General features: G+C 48.0%; 1 protein-coding gene across 1 annotated transcript in view; it reads right to left on the bottom strand.

Annotated features, from left to right (window-relative positions):
- Positions 1-21,476, bottom strand: part of ZC3H3 (zinc finger CCCH-type containing 3) — a 154,603-nt gene that overhangs the window by 17,899 nt on the left and 115,228 nt on the right. Inside the window, exon 5 of the mRNA XM_032222348.1 lies at positions 16,348-16,544. Within this exon, the coding sequence (XP_032078239.1) occupies positions 16,348-16,544 (197 nt within the window). The remainder of the gene's footprint in view (positions 1-16,347; positions 16,545-21,476) is intronic.

The raw sequence follows: 21,476 nt of genomic DNA, 5'->3' as shown, positions 1-21,476 counted from the left end.
CAAGGACCGCCAGGCACCAAGTGACACCTCCCGGTGTTAAAAAATGCGCATCAACAAACTTTCTTGAGAAAAAGGTATTAAACCGAAGAGAAAAGAGGGAAGGTTTTAAAACGTTCCGAGGGGTGCAGGCAGCATTTCGCATTCTACAGCGCTATTATTGGAGGGGGGGGGGGGATCCTCGACTTACGATCCACAGCTGAGCTCAAATTTTCCTTTTGCTAAGCGGGACGCTTGTTTTGCCCCGCCTTAACAACCTTTCTTGCCACGGGAACGCGTGGAGGCGCTTCGAATTTCGGGTGGGAATGGCGAAACGGGACGTTTGAACTCTTTTTTAAAAAAAAAAAAAACAACCAAGAAAATTCTGGATTTAAATCCATTCAGGGATCCGGAGGATTTTAAAGATTGACATACAAAAGAAACCAGGGCTTTTTCTCTTTTGGTATGGATGCACAAGCACTTGGGGAAAGTTTGGGTTGTATGGAAGCGAGATTATTGGATGGAAAGATTTGGCTCTGCCCACGACGGAGGGACGGTTGGCGAAGAGGATGGAAGTTGTTGAGTTGGCAAAATTGGCTTCTTTGATCAGAGAAAAGACATTATGTATGTTTATTGCTGGCTGGGAAGCCCTCCTTGGCTACTTTGCGTGAAATGAACGGGTGGGAAAATGAACTTATGATTTACGATTTTGATGATTCAAGAGGATGGATTACAGAAAGGAGAGAGTTACGCGGCAACAGCAGAGAAAGAGGCAAATTTATAATTGTAGCCATAACCATAAAAGATGAGAAGCTAGTTTTATTTATATCTTTTCCCTTTCTTCTCTATTTTAATTCCTCCCCCCCCCCTTTTCTTTCACCTTTCTCTTTGATTTATTTCTTTTTTCTTACTTTGTACTGTATTAGTTTGCAATAGCTTTTATCTTGGTTTTTCTTTTTCTTTGAAAGCACACGGAGTGGCAGCAAATGCCGTATCTGATCGCATTGGACGGACGTTTCCAAAACGGCAGGTTTAACACCCCCTGGTATAATGGCCCCCAAGTGAAGTAGTAAGGTGACAAAAGGAAGGTTCTACATTTAGGCAAGAAAAACGAAATGCACAGGTACAGTATAGGTGGTACCTGGCTCAATACTAGTAACAGTGAGAGGGATCTTGGAGTCCTAGTGGAGAACCATTTAAATAGGAGCCAGCCGTGTGCAGCAGCTGCCAAAAAAGCCAACACAGTTCTAGGCTGCATCAACAGAGGGAGAGAATCAAGATCACGCGAAGGGTTAATACCACTTTATAAGGCCTTGGGAAGGCCACACTTGGAATATTTGCATTCAGTTTTGGTCACTGCAATATAAAAAAGATGTGGAGACTCTGGAAAGAGTGCAGAGAAGAGCAACAAAGAGGATTAGGGGACTGGAGACTGAAACATATGAAGAACGGTTGCAGGAACTGGGGATGTCTAGTTTAATGAAAAGAAGGACCAGGGGAGACATGATAGCAGTCTTCCAATATCTCAGGGGTTGCCACAAAGAAGAGGGAGTCAACCTGTTCTCCAAAGCACCAGAAGGCATCATAGGTGGTACCTTGCTCAATAGCATTAACTGTGAGGGGGATCTTGGAGTCCTAGTGGAGAACCACTTACATAGGAGCCAGCCGTGTGCAGCAGCTGCCAAAAAAGCCAACACAGTTCTAGGCTGCATCAACAGAGGGAGAGAATCAAGATCATGTGAAGTCTTAATACCACTTTATAAGGCCTTGGTAAGGCCACACCTGGAATACTGCATTCAGTTTTGGTCACCACAATGTAAAAAAGGATGTGGAGACTCTAGAACAGTGTTTCTCGACCTTAGCGACTTGAAGTCCTATGGACTTCAACTCCTAGAATTCCCCAGCCAGCTCTGCTGGCTGGGGGATTCTGGGAGTTGAAGTCCACAGGACTTAAAGTCGCCAAGGTTGAGAAACACTGCTCTAGAAAGAGGGCAGAGAAGAGCAACAAAGAGGATTAGGGGACTGGAGGCTAAAACACATGAAGAACGGTTGCAGGAACCGGGTATATTTAGTGAAAAGAAGGACTAGGGGACACATGATAGCAGTGTTTTCTTCCATCTCCACAGCAAACATGTTTGACTCCAAAGTCATTTTTGGGAGAAGACTCCAAAATTGTTTCTTGGTGAAGAAGGTTCCAAAATCATTTTTTTTTGAAAGAGCCATCAAATTTCTTTTTGGGAGAAGACTCCCCAGATGAGGGCAGATCTGAACCATGTCTACAATCCAAGGACGGGATGATTCTTGAACACAAGCAGCGCGGAGGAAACGGGAAGTGCCAACGTGAGTCATCCCCGCTGTTTACGAAATGAAGCCCACCAGATTCTGCCTGGGCCTCCTGTGACTCCCGCCCTCGTCCCCAGGGCTGAAGGATGACAAGACGCCCTCGGATTCTGCCTGTATAAATATTCACCTCCTTCCTTTCACCAGGGGGGGCAATCTGTGGCAGCCCCCGCTGAAAAAATGTTCCCAGAAACTTCAGCTTTGCATCCAGCCTTCAGCCAAGGGAAGCTCTCGATTGGAACCATGAAGCATCAGAATATGATAGGGAGGGATCTTGGAGGTCTTCTAGTCCACCCCCCTGATCAAGCAGGAGACCCTGTACCATTTCAGACAAATGGCTATCCAGCATCTCAAAGACTTCCAGTGTTTGGGCATTCACAACTTCTGGTGGCAAGCTGTTCCATTGATTAATTGTTCTCACTGTCAGGAAATTTCTCCTTAGTTCCAAGTTGCTTCTCTCCTTGATTAGTTTCCACCCATTGCTTCTTATTCTATCCTCAAGTGCCTTGGAGAATAGCTTGACTCCCTCTTCTTTGTGGCAACCCCTGAGATATTGGAAGACTGCCATCATGTCTCCCCTGGTCCTTCTTTTCATTAAACTAGACGTACCCAGTTCCTGCAACCGTTCTTCATGATATGTTTTAGTCTCCAGGCCCCTAATCCTCTTTGTTGCTCTTCTCTGCACTCTTTCCAGAGTCTCCACGTCTTTTCTACATCGTGGCAACCAGAACTGGATGCATCATTCCAAGCGTGGTCTTAGTAAAGTGGCACTAACACTTCCCGTGATCTTGACTCCCCCGGTGGGCCAGGAACTGCCAAACAGATGTGGCTGCCTGGGAGACACATTCAGCGGGGAAAGTAGCCAGCTCAAGCTTTTAGCAACGCAACCACCCTTTCTTCTGTGGCTTTTGACTGCCCAAAGGGTACATTACTAGCATGAGAGCCAGAGATCCAGAGGGATGCAGGGCTACCAATCACGCAAAGAGAAGCAGAGGCAATCCTCACCGAGTCACTTTAAGAGACCTCCCTTGGGGGCTACTGACTAATTCAACCACCATCCGACATAGACCAACAGAAGAGGATATCTGTAGCTCCAGGTTGAACTGTGGGCTCCCTGGTGATCCCCAAGATTGGTGGTTTCTTTGCAGACATTTCATGACCCAGCTAGATAACATCATCAATGCTATAAGGGAAGGGAGGGGAGGAGGACGGTTGGGAGGTCCTTGGTGTTCTCGTGGCTGTTTTCTTGCAGACATTTCATTATCCAACTAGGGAACATCATCAGTGCTAGAGGGAATGGTGTGTGCAGGGAGGAGGAGGGGTTCTTGGCACTCTCTGAGCTCGTTTTCTTGCAGACGTTTCATGACCCAACTAGGGAACATCATCAGTGCTAGAAGGGAGTGGGGATTGTGGGAAGGAAGAGGAGGAGGAAAGAAAGAAAGAAAGAAAGAAAGAAAGAAAGAAAAAGAAAGAAAAAGAAAGAAGGGAGGAAGGAAAGAAGGGAGGGAGGGAGGGAGGGAGGGAGGGAGGAAGGAAGGAAGGAAGGAAGGAAGGAAGGAAGGAAAGGGCTATGGGGTCCTTGGTGCTCTCTGAGCTGGGTGGTTTTCTTGCAGACATTTCATGACCCAACTAGGGAACATCATCAGTGCTAGAAGGGAGTGGGGATTGTGGGAAGGAAGAGGAGGAGGGAAGAAAGAAAGAAAGAAAGAAAGGAGGAAGGAAGGAAGGAAGGAAGGAAGGAAGGAAGGAAGGAAGGAAGGAAGGAAGGAAGGAAGGAAGGAAAGGGCTATGGGGTCCTTGGTGCTCTCTGAGCTGGGTGGTTTTCTTGCAGACATTTCATGACCCAACTAGGGAACATCATCAGTGCTAGAAGGGAGTGGGGATTGTGGGAAGGAAGAGGAGGAGGAAAGAAAGAAAGAAAGAAAGAAAGAAAGAAAGAAAGGAGGAAGGAAAGAAGGAAGGAAGGAAGGAAGGAAGGAAGGAAGGAAGGAAGGAAGGAAGGAAAGAAGAAAAGGGCTATGGGGTCCTTGGTGCTTTCTGAGCTGGGTGGTTTTCTTGCAGACATTTCATGACCCAACTAGGGAACATCATCAGTGCTAGAAGGGAGTGAAATTTGTGGCGAGGAGGAAGAGGAGGACTATGGGGTCCTTGGTGGTCTCTGAGCTCTGTTGCTTTCCTGCACACATTTCATGACCCAACTAGGTAACTGCATCAGTGCTAGAAAGGAATGGTGTGTACAGGGAGGAGGAGGACGATTATGGTAGAGCCGAGGTGGCGCAGTGGTTAGGGTGCAGTACTGCAGGCCACTTTAGCTGACTGTGATCTGCAGTTCAGCGGTTCAAATCTCACCGGCTCAAGGTCGACTCAGCCTTCCATCCTTCCGAGGTGGGTGAAATGAGGACCCGGACTGTGGGGGCAAGTTGCTGACTCAATTTGCTAAAAAATTTGTAAACCGCTTAGAGAGGGCTGAAAGCCCTATGGAGCGGTATATAAGTCTAATAAAGAGAAATTGTGGACTCCTTGGTGCTTTTCTTGCAGACATTTCATTATCCAACTAGGTAATATGATCAATACTAGAAGGGAGTTAGGTTTGAGGAAAGGAGGAGGAGAAGGAAGAGGGGAGGAGGAGGAGGGTAACTCCGGGGTCCTTGGTGGTCCCTGACTTCTACTATCTTCTCGCAGCTGTTTCTTGCCCCAACAAGCCCTGATGAGGCCACCCGGTTGGCAAGAAAGCCACAATGCCAGTTACTCCGCCAAGAAACCTCCTGCTCTCCCGCGTGCAGTTTTTCTTGCCGAAGTGCTTAACCCACAAGGTTTTTCTTGTCACCGCTAGGAGCCCTTTAAAAGAGCTGCCTTAGCTAAGGTAACTCCATGGCATGCAGCCCCACACCCCCCCCCCGCACACACACCCCAGGGCACCCCTACTTTCTCGTTCCACAAGCTTTAGTGCTGAACGATTCATTTTTGGAGGGCTGCGCACAGCGGAGGGGGGATTTATTTCTTTCATTATTCTTCCTCATCAGCCTTCTAGGCCAGTGTTTTTCAACCTTGGCAACTTGAAGATGTCCGGACTTCAACTCCCAGAATTCCCCAGCCAGCATTCGCTGGCTGGGGAATTCTGGGAGTTGAAGTCCGGACATCTTCAAGTTCCCAAGGTTGAGAAACACTGTTCTAGGCGATCGGCACCAGCGGATACTTGGGGGCCATTTAAATCTCAGCAACTGGGGGGCTGGGGCTCTGCCACCCACCCACCCATTCACCCTACCACCCACCCTCTCCTCTTTCTCGGAGAAGTTGCAGGAATTCAACATTTAAGTGTTTCCCCTGGTACCGCTCCGAGCGATCCGAAAAGCTCCCCCTCCCCTTATATGCCCACCCACCAGCCCTTCGCTCTCCCGTCTGCCCCCATTTGACGGGGACAAAGTTCCATCTCGTAGTTGGGAAGCAGGAAGTCGCCAGATTTAAATGGCTCCGTTTTCCCAATCGTGGCCGTAACCTTGTTGAGAGGCGAGGAGGGAGATCTGGGGTGCTCCCCCCCCCACGCACACACACACCAGCGGGGAGGGCTTAATGCACTTCTGACTCCTTGACACCTCGGGAGATGCTGCCGAAAATAAGGAGCCGTTTCATACATCAGGACTTCCGAGGCAGGGATTAAGGTGGAAGGTTACAAGCACACCTGGCATGGAGGGGGGGAAGGTGTTTCGGCCACAGGTAAATGGAGCAGGCAGACGCTTGGGTGGGGCCCAAGCCGGACGTCGGTACTGGGAGAAAAAAGAGCAGCGTGCTAAAGGAATTACTAGCTCCTGAGCATACCTGGTTTGCCAGGGAAGGAAATAAAACTCCAACGCTGACAGAATAACAGAGTTGGAAGGGACTTTGGAGGTCTTCTAGTCCAGCCCCCTGCTCAAGCAGGAGATCCTATTATGCCATGAGTGGCCAACTTTTGCGACTTTAAATCCTGGGGAATTTTGGGAGCTGAAGTCCACCTCTCTTAAAATTGCCAAGTTTAGACAACCCTGACTTAAAGGAAGCTAGGATTATGGGGACACGGGGGCTCAGTGGTTAAGATGCTAAGATGCTAAGATCAGAAAGTTCGGCGGTTCAAATCCCTAGCATCATGAAACGGGATGAGCTCCCGTGACTTGTCCCGGCTTCTGCCAACCTAGCAGTTCGAAAGCATGCAAAAAATGCAAGTAGAAAAATAGGAGCCACCTTTGGTGGGAAGGGAACAGCGTTCCGTGCGCCTTTGGCGTTGAGTCATGCCGGCCACATGATCACGGAGATGTCTTCGGACAGCGCTGGCTCTTCGGCTTTGAAACGGAGACGAGCACCGCCCTCTAGAGTCAGGAACAACTAGCACATACGTGCAAGGAAGGGAACCTTTATCTTTAGGATTGTTGTTAAGAGAAGGGACTTTTGTTTCCACCCTGCGGCTAATTCTATCAGTCTCTCCCATCAAAATCCCCTTGGCCTTTTGAAGCATGGGAATTGTGTAGTGATCAGAATTACACATAGTATTACGGTATTTTTCCTGCATTTCCGTATTAGCAATTTTGTTTTCAAGCATTCCGGGGGGGGGGGGGGGGCGCCCTGGTGAAATCTAGAAAATTTTCCTATCGTTTCTTTGGGCGTGGCGTGGTGGGCGTGGCTTGGTGGGGATCATGTGACTGGGTGGGCGTGGCCATGCAGTCATGTAACTGGGGGCTGAAAAGACAGAAACTCAATGTCCAGCTGGAGCAGGGTTGGACTAGATGACCTCCAGGTCCCTTCCAGCCCTGGATTATCCTCTGAAGCTGTGTCTAGTGCCTGGTTTGTAGTCCTTCCTTCCTCTCCTTTTTCCCTCCCTCCCTCCCTTTCTTTCTTTTTATATCTTTTTCTTTCTTCCTTCTTTCTCCTTTCTCCTTTCTCCTTTCTCCTTTCTTTCTTTCTTTCTTTCTTTCTTTCTTTCTTTCTTCCTTCCTTCCTTCCTTCCTTCCTTCCTTTCTCAGCACCTCCCCACCCCTCCCACCCGTTTTTGGCCTACCAGGCTCAGGGAAGCTTGCTGGGAGAAAAACAGACCCCCCCCCCCAACACACACACAGCTCTGCATTTCCATAGAACTGGCAGTAAAAAAATGCTTAAAAGGTTTTAAAAAAAAAAGAAAAAGTTCCGAATATTGGCTGTGTGACATGTACTCATTGGGACTTTCTTCTTCTTCTATTTTTGATATTCTTTTACTGCAGGTTCAGGCGAATTGGCCCGAACCGGTAGCAATTCACCCCTGGTGGGCAGCCTGTGGCACAATATAGGCCAGCGATAGTGAACCTTTTTTGGCTTGCGTGCCAAAAGTGGGGCGGAGCGGGGGGGGGGGCCGTGCGCAGGTGTGCCGCACCCATAATGCTATGCGCACAATCCCAACGCGTACGCGCGCACCACCAGCGCTCCCCCCCACCATTTTTGGCATGTTTTTCACCCTCCCCAGGCTCCAGAGGCTTTATAGGAGCCTGGGGAGGGCGAAAACAGCGTCGTTATCCCCCCGGAGGCTTCAGAAGGCTTCCCTGAAGGCTCCGGAGGGCTAAAACCAGCCCTACAAGCAAACCGGAAGTACATTCTCAAACTTCCGGTTTCCCCGTAGGGCCAGTTTTTCGCGCTTCGGGGGCTTCAAGGAATCCTCCGGAGGGTGAAAAGTGCCCTCAAAAGAAGGCCAAAGTCAGCTGGCCAGCGCACGCCTCGCATGCCCTGACGAATGGCTCCGCGTGCCACCTGTGGCACGGATGCCATAGGTTTGCCATCACGGATATCGGTCCTCAACCGGCTTTATTCCGAACTTCTGAGGGTCCAACTTGCGCAGGATCCCGTAAGAAAATCCTGATTAGAAAATCCACTAAGAGCCCAGCCCAAAAATGTCTCAAGCTTGGAGTCCTTTTCTAGCCTGGGAGAGGAGACGGCTTCGTCTCAGCAGCCGAGCCGTTCCGACCATTTTTTTACCCTGAAATCGTTTCAATCAAGCCCCGTTCAAGGAAGGCCGAGCTCTTCTCGGCACGCACAAAGAAACTCTGATTGAATTTTGCGACCGGTTCTTTTCCCTCGCTGCCGGAGAGGCCAATCTGCTCTTCGCCGTGATGCCTGTGTTAATTCGAGGTACGGTGTCAGGGAGCCCACCCCAGAAGCCTCCTGCGTCCGCCACCCTTCCCACCACCGGCAGGCCGACGGCGGACAAGCTCCGAGCAAGGACCTCGTTTCCTTCCCCTCGCCGAGATGAATGGCTTGCTTGATCGGTTCTGGCAGCCTCGTGATTGGCCGCCGATATTGCAAAAGGCTTGGAAGGAGGGACAACCTGGACCACAATCCCCAGCCGGTGCAGGCAGCTAAAAAGGAAGGGGTTTCGTGGGGCTAAAGGCTTTTCTTTCTCCTCTCCAAAAGCCGGCAACATCGACTATATCAACCGGGTGCAAATAATTTCAAGAAGAGCTTAGCTTCCTTAAAACAATTTCAGGGTATCCAGACGGGGAGGTTCGGTTTTTTATTTGCACGGCGTTTATAAAAAACCTGCATTCGGGACTGAATCACAATGATTTCTGGAGGCAACTTCTGTTCCTCTGGTTCAGTGTTTCCCAAAGTGTGGTACGCATACCCCCAGGGGTACGGGAAGAGTTTGGTGGGGGTACGCGTTGCACCGGAGTTTGGTGGGGATCACGTGGGAATATCCACTGCACCGTGCTTAGCTGCGCCCACAGAACCAAATTATGATGTGAATGTTTGAATGTTTATTCCATTTGTATGCCGCCCTTTTCCCCCGAGGGGGACTCAGGGCGGTTCACAACTCAAACAAGGGAAGGGGGATACAGACAATTTGACAACAACACAAAACAATACATAATTTAAAAAGCGCAACAATCATACCATTCGAGACGGGGGCAACGTTCTTTAGCCCCAGGCCTGTCGGAACAGCCAGGTTTTGAGGGCTTTGCGGAAGGCCTGGAGGGTGGTGAGGGTGCGAATCTCCACGGGGAGTTCATTCCAGAGGGTCGGAGCAGCCACAGAGAAGGCTCTCCTCCGGGTAGTCACCAGCCGGCATTGGCCGGCGGATGGGATTCGGAGGAGGCCTAATCTGTGGGATCTAATCGGTCTGGTGGAGGTAAATGATGATCTGTCATCTCAACATAAATAATTTCATCCTTCTCATTGAATCAAATAAATGTTCTTTATAATATAACTTTCGTTTATTTTGCGTGTGTAACAAAAAAATAAAAAATAAATGTATTTTGATTTTTATTAAAGCATATGTTTTTTATGAGGGGTACTCAGCGTTACGAAAATTATAGAAGGGGTACACGCATGTCAAAAGTTTGGGAAAGACTGCTCTGGTTAATTGTCCTCACTGTCAGGAAGTTTCTCCTGAATTCCAGGTTGCCTCTCTCCTTGATTAATTTCCATCCATTGCTTTTTGGAGAATAGGATGACTCCCTCTTCTTCGTGGCAGCCCCTCAAATACTAGAATGCTGCTATCAGAATAACAGAATAGAATAACAAGAGTTGGAAGGGACCTGGGAGGTCTTCTAGTCCAACCCCCTGCTCAGGCAGGAGACCCTACCCCACTTCAGACAAATGGTTATCCAACATCTTCTTTAAAACTTCCAGTGTTGGAGCATTCACAACTTCGGGAGGCAAGTCGTTCCACTGATTAAATTGTTTGTTCCATCACTGCGTTTCTATTGCTCTGCTGAAATTTGTTTCAATTCTTCCTTCCTTCTAGGTGGGTTCTATCCAAATTTGGAATAAGTGGATGTAGGAAGAGGGAGTCAAGCTATTCTCCAAAGCACCAGAGGGCAGGAGAAGAAGCAATGGATGGAAACTAATTAAGGAGAGAAGCAACTTAGAGAATTGAGGAGAAATTTCCTGACAGTGGGAACAATTAACCAGTGGGGCGACTTGACTCCAGAAGTTGTGGGGGCTCCAACACTGGAGGCCCTTCAGAGGAAATTGGACAGCCATTTGTCCAATTTCCTTGAGCAACGGATTGGACTAGAAGATCTCCAAGGACCCTTCTAACTTTGTTATTGTCAAAAGAGTGAAAGTGTCAACCATGTAGCTTGAGTAATACCATACACATTTGGAGGGGGGGGGCAGAGAGCTTTGACTGCTCTCTGTCTCTCTCTCTCTCACACACACACACACACACATACACACCCTTGGCAGTCACTCCAAGATCCAGGCAAAAAAAAATAATGCAACAAATATTTGGAGAAAGAATTGAGAGGAAATTTATCAAAAGATCTCCCGGCCAGACCTATAATTATATGATCGATCCATCCATCCATCCATCGATCAATCGATCAATCCATCGATTCATCGATCTATCCACCCACCCACCGACCCATCCATTATCTATCTATCCATTATCTATCTATCCATCCATCCATCCATCCATCTATCCATCCATTATCTATCTATCCATCTATCCATCCATTATCTATCTATCCATCTATCCATTATCTAACTATCTATCCATCCATCCATTATCTATCTATTTATCTATCCATCCATCTATCCATCCATCCATCCATTATCTATCCATCATCCCTCCTTCTCTCTCTCTCTTTCTCTCTTAATTTTTCTTCCCTTCTCTCTCTCTCTCTCTTTTTCCTCTCTTAATTTTTCTTCCCTTCTCTCTTTCTCTCTCTCTTTTTCTTCTCTTAATTTTTCTTCCCTTCTCTCTCTCTCGTTCTCTCTCTCTTTCTCCCCTCCCTCTCTGTTTTCAGGAAAAGATGGGACAACCATTCGCCCAGGTTGCTCTAAGGACTCCTGCCTTGAGTTGGTCTAGAAGGCTTCCAAGGTCCCTTCCAGCCCTAGGATTCTATCATCTTTTTGAAAACCGAACTAAAAAGGAAGGGGGTGTGTGTGTGTGTCTGTGTGTAGCAAAGCTGCAAGGGGGGAAAGGCAGGCTGGCTGGAGAGCTGAGCTGAGCAGAATGCCAGGAGGGAGCGAGAGAGCACCTGGGCCCTCTCGGTTACGCTGTGATCCGATTGGCAATGCTTCTCCCAGCCGGCAGCCCCTTCCTCTGCCACGCAGAACAGGGGGGAAGGAGAGCCTCCAGACGGGACACGCTTTCCCCCCAAAAAACAGACAAGCCAACAATAAGGTTGCCTGTCGACCCCATTCTGGGGTGGCAGGGGAAAAAACAAAAAAGTGGAAAGCATTAACGCTTTCCGATAAAAAAACAAAACCAACCGAAACGTTTAATGCAGGAAAATTAAAAATAGCTAAATATACACAGGCAAACTAGAGGCGGGAACAGAACCACAGAGCAAGGAATGTGTTTGTAGGCGTCTCGATGGCCAACCAGGGGCGCAAAGTGGATGGCGAGTAAAGGATCCCCAGCTGCCTTCTCTGCCTCTTGCAGCCCCTTCCCATAATAAGAGGCAGGGAAGGAGAGGGGGGCTAATGGGGGGAGGGGGCAAGAGAGAGAGAGAGAAGAAAGGGGGGGCAGGAAATGCTTACGGCGTGCCTCATCTCCAAGGTGAAAAGGGTGGAGATTTAGCTTAAACCGTGGATTATCTCGCTGGGAGCTGCAGATAGAAAAATTAAAACGTGTGCAGATCTTCGCGAAAGGAGGACGAGCGGGAAGCCGATGCGACGGTTTCCCCGCCCCCCCCTCTTTTTTTCCAGATAATTTGTCCCATCGGAGCATTAAGAAGACCCACTCGGGCAGGTGGCAGGAGAAAGGCTGAACTAAAGGATGAAAGTTGAGCTGGCAGATTTTATTTTTTTATTTGGAAAAGGAAAGGGGGAAAAAAAAACAGAACTGGAGATCTCGAATGGGAGACGGAGTCGATGAGCATTTGAGATTAATGGGATTTGGGACAGAATCGCAAAAGACGGTAGAACCGAAAGCTTTTGAAGGACTTGTAACCCAGTCCAGGGGGAATTGTTTTGGGAGTACTTCTGCTTTCCCTTTTTCCGTAATCTTCATCTAACCCAGGGGTTTTCAAACTGAGGAACTTTAAGACTTTGTGGACATAATTCCCCAGCCAGCACATGCCTCTGGTCTAACCAGCAGTCCATCACAAGATCGGCCTTGGCTGTAGAAAGATCTAGAATCCTTCACAAATGTTGGGGAGAAAAATCAACGCCTCGCCCCAAAGTTAGCATCTCTCCCATTAGGATATTAAAATTTAGTAGCTGGAACAGTAAAGAGAACAATGGGCCAGAATACACAGCTGTAGTTGATGAGTGCTGACTCATGCATGAGGCAATCTGCGCTATGATTGGTTGCTGGGTGCAGAGAGGGTGTTTCCCTTTTTTCCCGCCTTTTTCTTCTTTGTTCAGCGCGCTCTCTATGCTGTTCAATTTACCTCACGGTGCTCCTCACTGTCTCACCTGTTGCAAGTACAGGCAAGATAGTCGGGGTCACCGTGAGGTAAATTGAATGGTACACTAAGGACACAGATGTAAAGTGTATTTATTTATATAAAACTACAGGTTTGTGTCAGCGTCTCTGACTTCATCTGAACAGCTGCTGCGTAATTCCTCGGCGTCTTCCCGACTGTTACTCCAGGACCAATGGCTGAATGCGTAGTTCACCTTGAGTTGTTACTACAAATGGGATTGCACCTTAACTTGCAAAAAAAACCAGCCCTGTGGATCCGACCTGCACTCTAGTTAGTCCTCGGATTACGACCATTCCGTCAGTGACCGTTCAAAGTTACAATGATGCTGAACACGATGCCGGATTCTTGTAGTTCCAGCTGTTGCAGCGTTCGTGATTATGATTATCGATAGAAACTGCAATTATGTGGTTATGATTTCCAATACTCTCTTTAAGGCCAGCAGAGAATGTCGGAACATGCTAGATGGGGAATTCTGGGAGTTGAAGTCCACCCGTCTAAAAGTTGCCAAGTTTGGAGACGCCTGGTTTACAGCATCCCAAGTCCTGCCCTGCCTACCAAACTTTACCAATTTATAACTCGGAAGAATTACTGCCTTTGCTGGAAAACAAAATTCCATTTAAAGAAATCTGCAAGCAAAGCTGGCGGGGGAATTCTGGGAGTTGAAGTCCACCCAGTTTAGAAGATGCCAAAGTTTGCAAACCCTGGTCTAATTTATGCTGGCCCTGTGCCAGTCCTGGGACAATCTTTATTCCTTCTTGTTTATTCCTAGTTTGTCAGACATAGCCAGTTCCTCGTCTCGTGCAATAAAAACCTTGCACAAACTTTATATATATATAAAGGGGCAGAGCTCAACTTACAACCACAATTGAGACCAAAATTTCTGTTGCTAAGCAAGGCAGTTGTTAAGCGAGTTTTGCCCCATTTTACCACCAGAATAAAATTCCATTTCAGGAGAACTACAAGCCAAGCTGTGCTACGGAGACTGGATTTTCCCAGAGACCTTGGTGGTTGAATGGAACATCTCAATTGGAGCCAGAGTTCCAACGTGCAGTTTCCCTCCTTAGCGTTGCTTTTAACTCTCTTGTGGAATGTTCCCGCATCCCCCCTCCCCAGAAAGATTGATTAACTGTTTTCATCGGAGTTGCAGATCAATTTGGATCAAACTGCGTTTGTAAAGCCAAATACCTTGGGACTCCGGGCAGCTTACAATTCTGGAAGGTTCTCCAGAAGCCCCCAGTGGAAAAACCCTCATGGTCTGAGGTCTACTGAAAGACGAGCCACACTTGGGGGAACCTACAGACCCCCCCACAACAGAATGAATGGGAGAAGTCTGGTTTATCTTGACATTTTACTAGAATAGCAATAGCCCTTAGACCAGTGTTTCTCAACCTTGGCAACTTGAAGATGTCTGGACTTCAACTCCCAGAATTCCCCAGCCAGCAAATGCTGGCTGGGGAATTCTGGGACTTGAAGTCCAGACATCTTCAAGTTGCCAAGGTTGAGAAACACTGCCTTAGACTTATATACTGCTTCACGGTATACTCTCTGAGCAGTTTACAGAGTCAGCCTCTTCCCCCCAACAATCTGGGTCCTCATTTTACCCACCTCGGAAGGACGGAAGGCTGAGTCAACCTCGAACCTGAGATTTGAACTGCCAAATTGCAGATAGCTGGCAGCCAGCAGAATTAGCCTGCAGTACTGCACTCTACCCACTGCTCCACCAAGGCTCCAGGAAAGGTTTTGGTCAAAATACAAAAAACATGTGGGGACCCTAGAAAGAGTGCAGAGAAGAGCAACCAAGAGGATTAGGGGACTGGAGGCTAAAAGACATGAAGAACGGTTGCAGGAACTGGGTATGCCTAGTTTAATGGAAAGAAGGACTAGGGGAGACAGGATAGCAGTCTTCCAATATTTGAGGGGTTGCCACAAAGAAGAGGGAGTCAAACTATTCTCCAAAGCACATGAAGGCAGGACAAGAAGCAATGGGTGGAAACTAATCAAGGAGAGAAGCAAGCTAGAAATAAGGAGGAATTTTCTGACAGTTAGAACAATTAATCAGTGGAACAACCTCTCTTCAGAACTTGTGGATGCTCCATCACTGGAAGTTTTGAAGAAGAGATGGGACTGCCATTTGTCCAGAATAGTAGAGGGGTTGAGCAGGGGGTCGGACTAGAAGACCTCAACTCTGTTATTCTGTTCTGTTTTATTCCACTCCAGATATGGGAAAGCGTTCAAGCATCTGTAACTGATTACCCCATAAAATTCCTTCCCCCCCAGCAGGAACAACCTTTACAATTTTCAGGCCAAGAAAAAACCCTGCGAGAACAGAAGCTCGGAGCCATTCTTCATCTCGTCCCCTCCTGCTTATCTCAGCACTGGCCATACGCCTTGTAGAGGTCAAGCACGCCCGGAGAACTGCCTCCCTGCGTTAATGACTGGAAATGGTCTGAGTGCCCCACTGCCTGGTGAAATGGAGCAAGGGATCGCCTGCGGAGACTGTTCAGGAGCAGAGTTCGGAACAAGCAGGGGACATGCCGAGGAAGGAACACACGGAATGGACTAAAGGAGTGGGGGGGGGGGAGGCGGCCGCTGAAAGTCCCTGAAAGTCTGCCATTTGCGGCAATCCGCATCCTTTGTATTAATGCCCCTCAGGAGGCCGGCGACGGAAAATCTAAACTAATTTAACATATATTTAGGAGCCTTATCTGGGTTGCTGCAGTCGCAATGGTCCGAAATCCCTATTTCAGGGGGATTTCTGGGTGGGAAGGAGAGTTGTGGCATCCGAACCCCACAAAAATCAATTCTTTATCATCTCGGATTCTCAAGCTGATACTCAAAAGAGGCCATCGTTTAAGACAGAGGCTGTTCAACGGTTCAAGATATAATTATAGAGATTAGATTCCTAAGCAAAGCCGCGATCTGAATTATGTCCTACCTAAGAATTGTTCAAAAACCGGCTGTAGTTGGTAACGAGTTAACTCAACGTGAGCAGCCCTTTAATTTCGGCAACAGACATTAGATTCGGCTTGCAAAGGACAAGTTGGTTCTTATTCATTCATTTCTAGCTCACTTTCTCTTCCTCCTCCTCCCCCCAAACTCTCCTTCCTTCTAGCACTAATGATATTACCTGGATGGGTCATGAAACAATTACATAAAACAACTACAAGAAAACCACCTTGGTCCCTCTGACCAAGGACCACGAAGGGAGGGAGGGAGGGGGGGAGCGAAAGAGGAAGGAAGGGAGGGAAGGAAGGAGGAAAGAAGGGAGGGAGGGGAAAGGAGGGAGGAGAGAGGAAGGTGAGGGGATGGGAAGGGAAGGGGGAGGGAAGGAGGAAGGGAGGGAAGATGGAGAGAGGGAGGGGAGGAGGACGGAGGAAAGGGAAGGGAGGGAGGGAGGGAGGGAAGGAAGGAAGGAAGGAAGGAAATAACTGATAACGTTCCCTGGTTGGGTAATGAAACGTCTGCAAGAAAACAGCGTCGTTCAGACAGCACCAGGCTCTCCACATTTCCACACTGATGGTATCCACTACTAGGAGATGAATTCTGAACTTTGCAACAAGGGAGGACCGACTATCAACCGCCTCTTAGGCAAAGCAACGGGGGGGGGGGGAGGATAGCTGCGCATTCCTCGTGGACGCACCCAGGGATGGAAGCTCACCTCCTTTGGCATGGCTCCTGGTCGCCGTGTCTACGCTTCTGCCGGGAGAGCTGGACGTCTTGGACAACTTGTTAGCCGAAACGCGGTACATGACTCCTTCGATACAACGTAGTCCTTTGTTTCTCCACCGGGGTTGCTGCCCCGCCTGAGACTTGCTCCCCGGTGAAGAGTGGCGGGAGGAATTGGACACAAGAGATCTGAGAAGAGAAAACCAGGCGCTGAATTAAACAAAAAAGCTGCGAACGGTCGTAAGTGCGGGAAAAAGAAGTCACTTTTTTTTCGGGACCCCTGTCACTAAGTGAACTGTTGTAAGTCGAGGACTAGCCGCATAGGAATTCCACGCCGGGCACTGAATCGGTAAAGGCTCATCATGGTGGTTTGCACTGGACGACGAGGGAGTTAGGCCCTCCCTTGCGCTTCTGGGGTTACGCAGGTGGAGGATGGCGGCTCATACCCTCACCAACATTTCTCACACCTTTTGCTTCCTGAGACCAGTGGTGGGTACCGGTGCCTGCCGGGAGCACCAGGTACTGTTCCGGTACGGTGCTCTGGAGAGCCCACCCGCCCGCGCTCCTTACCAGTATTTGAGGTTTTCGGGGCTTCCGCGCATGCGCACGGAGTGTACAGTGCCTGCGTGACACTCCGCCAAGCAGCTGGAGTATCATGGAGGCATCTCGAAGCATCGGGGGCATTAAGTATGCATGTGCGTGCTCTGCACGCGTGCTGTGCACGTTCATGTGCTGGACGCCCGGACCCATTGCACCGTACCGGCTGTACCGGGATCCGGAACCCACCACTGCGTGAGACCTTCTGGGTATTCAAAAGCCGGCTCTCTGGCTCAACATTAAGAACCAGCAATTTTAACTAATTAGCGGGTCTATTTATTATGTTTTGATGACACGGCCTTTGTGTTATTGTTTTTAAATTCCCGTCTGAGTGAACCGCTGCAGCATGAAAGTCTCAAAAGTCAACCCGCCGGCATTAATTTCCTGGGTCTCTGTGAATAGATTGCAAAGGCCGGAGAGGCGGTCAGCTCCAGCTGCCCTTAATCTCAACCGGGGTCTAGGAGGAGGAGGAGGAGGTGGAGGGGGTGCATGAAAAAGGAATGAAAGGCTCCCTAATGGTTGCAGAGGGGGGCGGAGGCCTAGAGGTGGAGCTCTCACCTCACCATCAGGAGGTTTGTGAGTTCAATCCTAGGTAGATAGATAGGTATTTCTCTCTCTCTCTCTCTCTCTCTCTCTGGGCACATTGAGAATATATCTTCTGAATATAACTCCGCACTGGCAACAGGGAAGGGCATCTGGCCAGCAAATACTCAAGACTCAAGGGATTATGGGGTCATTAAAAGAGGATGATGATAGTGGCTGGGGAGGGGTCCTTGTGGTACTTCCGGGACCCACAGAAAGTCAGAGATGGAAGCGTTGAGCTCCAAAGTAGAAACCCAGCATGGCTTGAAGGGAGTTGAGCAGCTCAACCAGTACAGTTGACCACCTGCTCGAGCAACTTGGGGACTTCCTGGAGGGTCTCATCTTGGAGACCAGGTCCACCAACCAGGTCAAACGCTGCTTTATGAGGGTGAGGTGGAGGTACAGGTGGAGGTACAGAAGTCCCACCCCAGAAGTGGAGGGACAGACAGACAGACAGACAATGATGTGATCTCCTGTTGTGACAAGCAAACTCAATGGGGAAGCCACACTCCCTTAACAAATGTGTTGCTAACTTAACAACTGCAGTGATTCACTTAACAGATGTGGCAAGGAAGGTTGTAAAATGGGCAAAACTCACTAAAAACTGTCTCGCTTTGCAACAAAAAGTTTGGGCTCAACTGTGGTTATAAGTTGAGGACTACCTATACTGTTTTTATGTTTTAATTTTTTTTTTTACTTGCACATTGCCTAGAGTCCCTTTTTTTACTTGCACATTGCCCTAGAGTTTTAAAAATTGGAAAAATGAAAATAAAATAAAATGAAAACAAAACAAAACAAAATAAAATAAATATAAAATAATATAAAATATAAAATAATATAAAATAAAATAATATAAAATAATATAAAATAAAATAATATAAAATAATATAAAATAATATAAAATACATAAAATATATATAATATATATAATATATGAAAATATGAAATATATGAAATATATAGCAATAGCAATAGCAGTTAGACTTATATACCGCTTCATAGGGCTTTCAGCCCTCTCTAAGCGGTTTACAGAGTCAGCATATCGCCCCCAACAACAATCCGGGTCCTCATTTTATCCACCTCGGAAGGATGGAAGGCTGAGTCAACCTTGAGCCGGTGAGATTTGAACCGCTGAACTGCAGATAACAGTCAGCTGAAGTGGCCTGCAGTACTGCACCCTAACCACTGCGCCACCTCGACTCCTTATATATATGAAATATATGAAATATAATAAACATATAAAAATATATAAAAAATATATGAAATATATAAAATATATGAAATATATAAAATATATAAAATAATATATTAAAAATATATAAAATAATATATTAAAAATATATAAAATAATATATTAAAAATATATAAAATAATATATTAAAAATATATAAAATAATATATTAAAAATATATGAAATAATATATAAAATATATAAATATATAAAATATATAAAAATATAAAATATATAAAAATATAAAATATATAAAATGTAAAATAATATACAAAATAAAATAGAATAAATAAAATAATAAAATAAAATAGAATAGAATAAATAAAATAAATATACAAAATAAATTGTCTGTTACTGAGCCGCAGAGCCCACCTGCCCCAAACTTCCACTAGGCGAAAGGGCCGGCGGATGGGAAAGGGGGGGGGGGCCTGCCTTCCACCCGCAGCTGCCAGCTTCCCGTCCGGCACAGTGTCACCGCACTCGCTCCCAATTGTTCCCCTAATGGAAGGGAAGACTTCTGGAAATGAACTGCTTTGAGAAAAAGGAGGATAAAATTAATGGGATAATTGCCGGCCGAGGCTCTGAAGAATACGCCTGCCCTCAGCGCGAGGGGCTTGTAATTCCTTTTCTAGCGGCCCAGCGCCCCCCCCCTCTCCACCCCTTCTACATCTCCCGACTTCTCTCCTCCGTCCGTCCGGCGGGCCTTCCTCCGACAGGAAATTTCATTAATGCTGGCAAATAGGAAAGGTATTAAGCGTGGATAATGAAGGCCGGGGAGTGAACAGTGCGCTGTCTTTCTAGCCTTTGTAATGGGAGGCATGAACTCTGCCTTCAAATCCATTTCTAATCCATTTGAAATACTACAGCAAATTATCTTCCCTTCAGCCCGAAAAGCGGGCCAGCCAATTTACTCCGAATAGAAGTGACAATGCCCGAGAATTTATCGCCGTAACCTTGAGTACCGAAGGTTGAGGGGGTTACCTCCACCCCAAAGAGGGATGGGGGGACGGAAAGCAAATTTTAAATTATTTTTAAGTGGGAGAGGAGAGAGAGGAGAAAAGGGGGGCAGGGGAAATGGAGGGAAGCCATCCGTCAGGGTATTTAAACAATAGAAACCACTGTCGCCCGTCGGCTGTCCGGGGACGGAAAGGGGCAGCACCTCCGGGTGCTGCCCCTTTCCGCCCCCGCACAGCCGACGGTGACAGTGGTTTCCAGAATTACAGTGTCCCTTTATCTTAAACCCCCCCCCCCAAAAGCACCAGATCTGGGAAACCCTCCACCCACCCACCCCAACGTTTCCAACACCTGTCAGTATTCCCAAGAAGCAAGCAATTGATGAGCTCCTTAAGGAGAATCTGGGCAGCTTGGTGGTTTTCCTGAAGACATTTCATGACCCAGCTAAGTAACAACATCATCACTGCTGGAAGGGAGTGGGGTTTGCAAAGGGGAGGAAGAGGAGCGGGAGGTGCAGGAGGGGGAGCAGGATGAACTCAGAAATCAGAATAGAGCCGGAAGGGACCTTGAAGATCTCCTAGTCCAGCCCAGCATCTTAACCGCTGAGCCACTGCACCACCCTATATTATATGGTGAGGAGGAGAGGGAGGTGGAAGAAGAGGGGGAAAGGGGGAAGGGGGAGGAGGAGGAAGAAGAAAAAGAAGAGCAGGAAGAGAAGAAAGGAGGAGGAGAAGGAGGAGGAGGAGGAGGAAAAAAAGAAAAGGAGGAAGAAGAAGAAAAAGAAGAGGAGGAAGAGGAGAAAGGAGGAAGACGAGGAGGAGGAGGAGGAAGAAAGAAGAAGAAGAGGAGGAGGAGGAGGAGGAGGAGGAGGAGGAGGAGGAGGAGGAGGAGGAGGAGGAGGGAGAAGGAGAAGGAGAAGAAGAAGGAGAAGGAGAAACAACACCTACTACTTGCTTCCTGGAATGACAGGCCAGTTCAGAGATTAGCTGATTTCTTGCAGACATTTCACTACCCAACTAAGTGACATCATCAGTCTTCGAAGGGATAGCTTTTGCAGATGGAGGAGGAAGAGGAGGAGAACAAGAAGGTGAAGGAGGAGGACTGTGGGGTCCTTGGTGGTTCTCCTGAAGACCTTTCATGACCTAACTAGGGAACATCATCAGTGCTGGAGGGCAGTTTTCCTCCCCGGCTTTCTGAAAACCTCAACTCATGCACAGCGCCCTCTTCAGGAAGCCACTGCTGCAGATTCAGCCAGCTTGACGTGAATTGGAGGCTCCCAGAGGTCCAGAATACGGGTCCGATCCTAGCAGGCCTGATTGTTGTGGACACACCCCTGAACCCCGAGTTCGGAGGATGAGGACCTGTTGGTGTATGTGTGTGTGTGAATAAACACCTTGGAAGCCTGGCGCGTTGATCCAAGCCACAAGGGAAGGACTTTGCTCCTTTCCAGGAAAGATGCGCAGCTGGGGGGGGGAGGCATGCACCACTGCAGCCTCCCACCCCCAAAAAAGACCCCAGGTTAACTGCATTCCCCCCTCCCCTTCCAGGGGAAAGAGAAGCAGGCTCTGCTCAGGGCCGCAAGAGTTCCCCTTTCAGCAAACTCCATCTTGGCAAATTCCCCCGGACGCCCCTGAACATGTGCCACCGACTCAGCACTCACCTCCGCAACAATCCTGCACTTCAGCACAAAGCGGTCTCAGGGCAGCCATTCAGCTAATGCAGCGTTCCCTCCAAAGCCTCGGAAGCAGACCGGGCTT

Source organism: Thamnophis elegans, chromosome 8 (genome assembly GCF_009769535.1).
Source record: "Thamnophis elegans isolate rThaEle1 chromosome 8, rThaEle1.pri, whole genome shotgun sequence".
In the NCBI taxonomy this organism is placed as follows: Eukaryota; Metazoa; Chordata; class Lepidosauria; order Squamata; family Colubridae; genus Thamnophis; species Thamnophis elegans.
The sequence above is the reverse complement of the archived record's forward strand: the minus strand, read 5'-3'. Positions and strand labels throughout refer to the sequence as shown.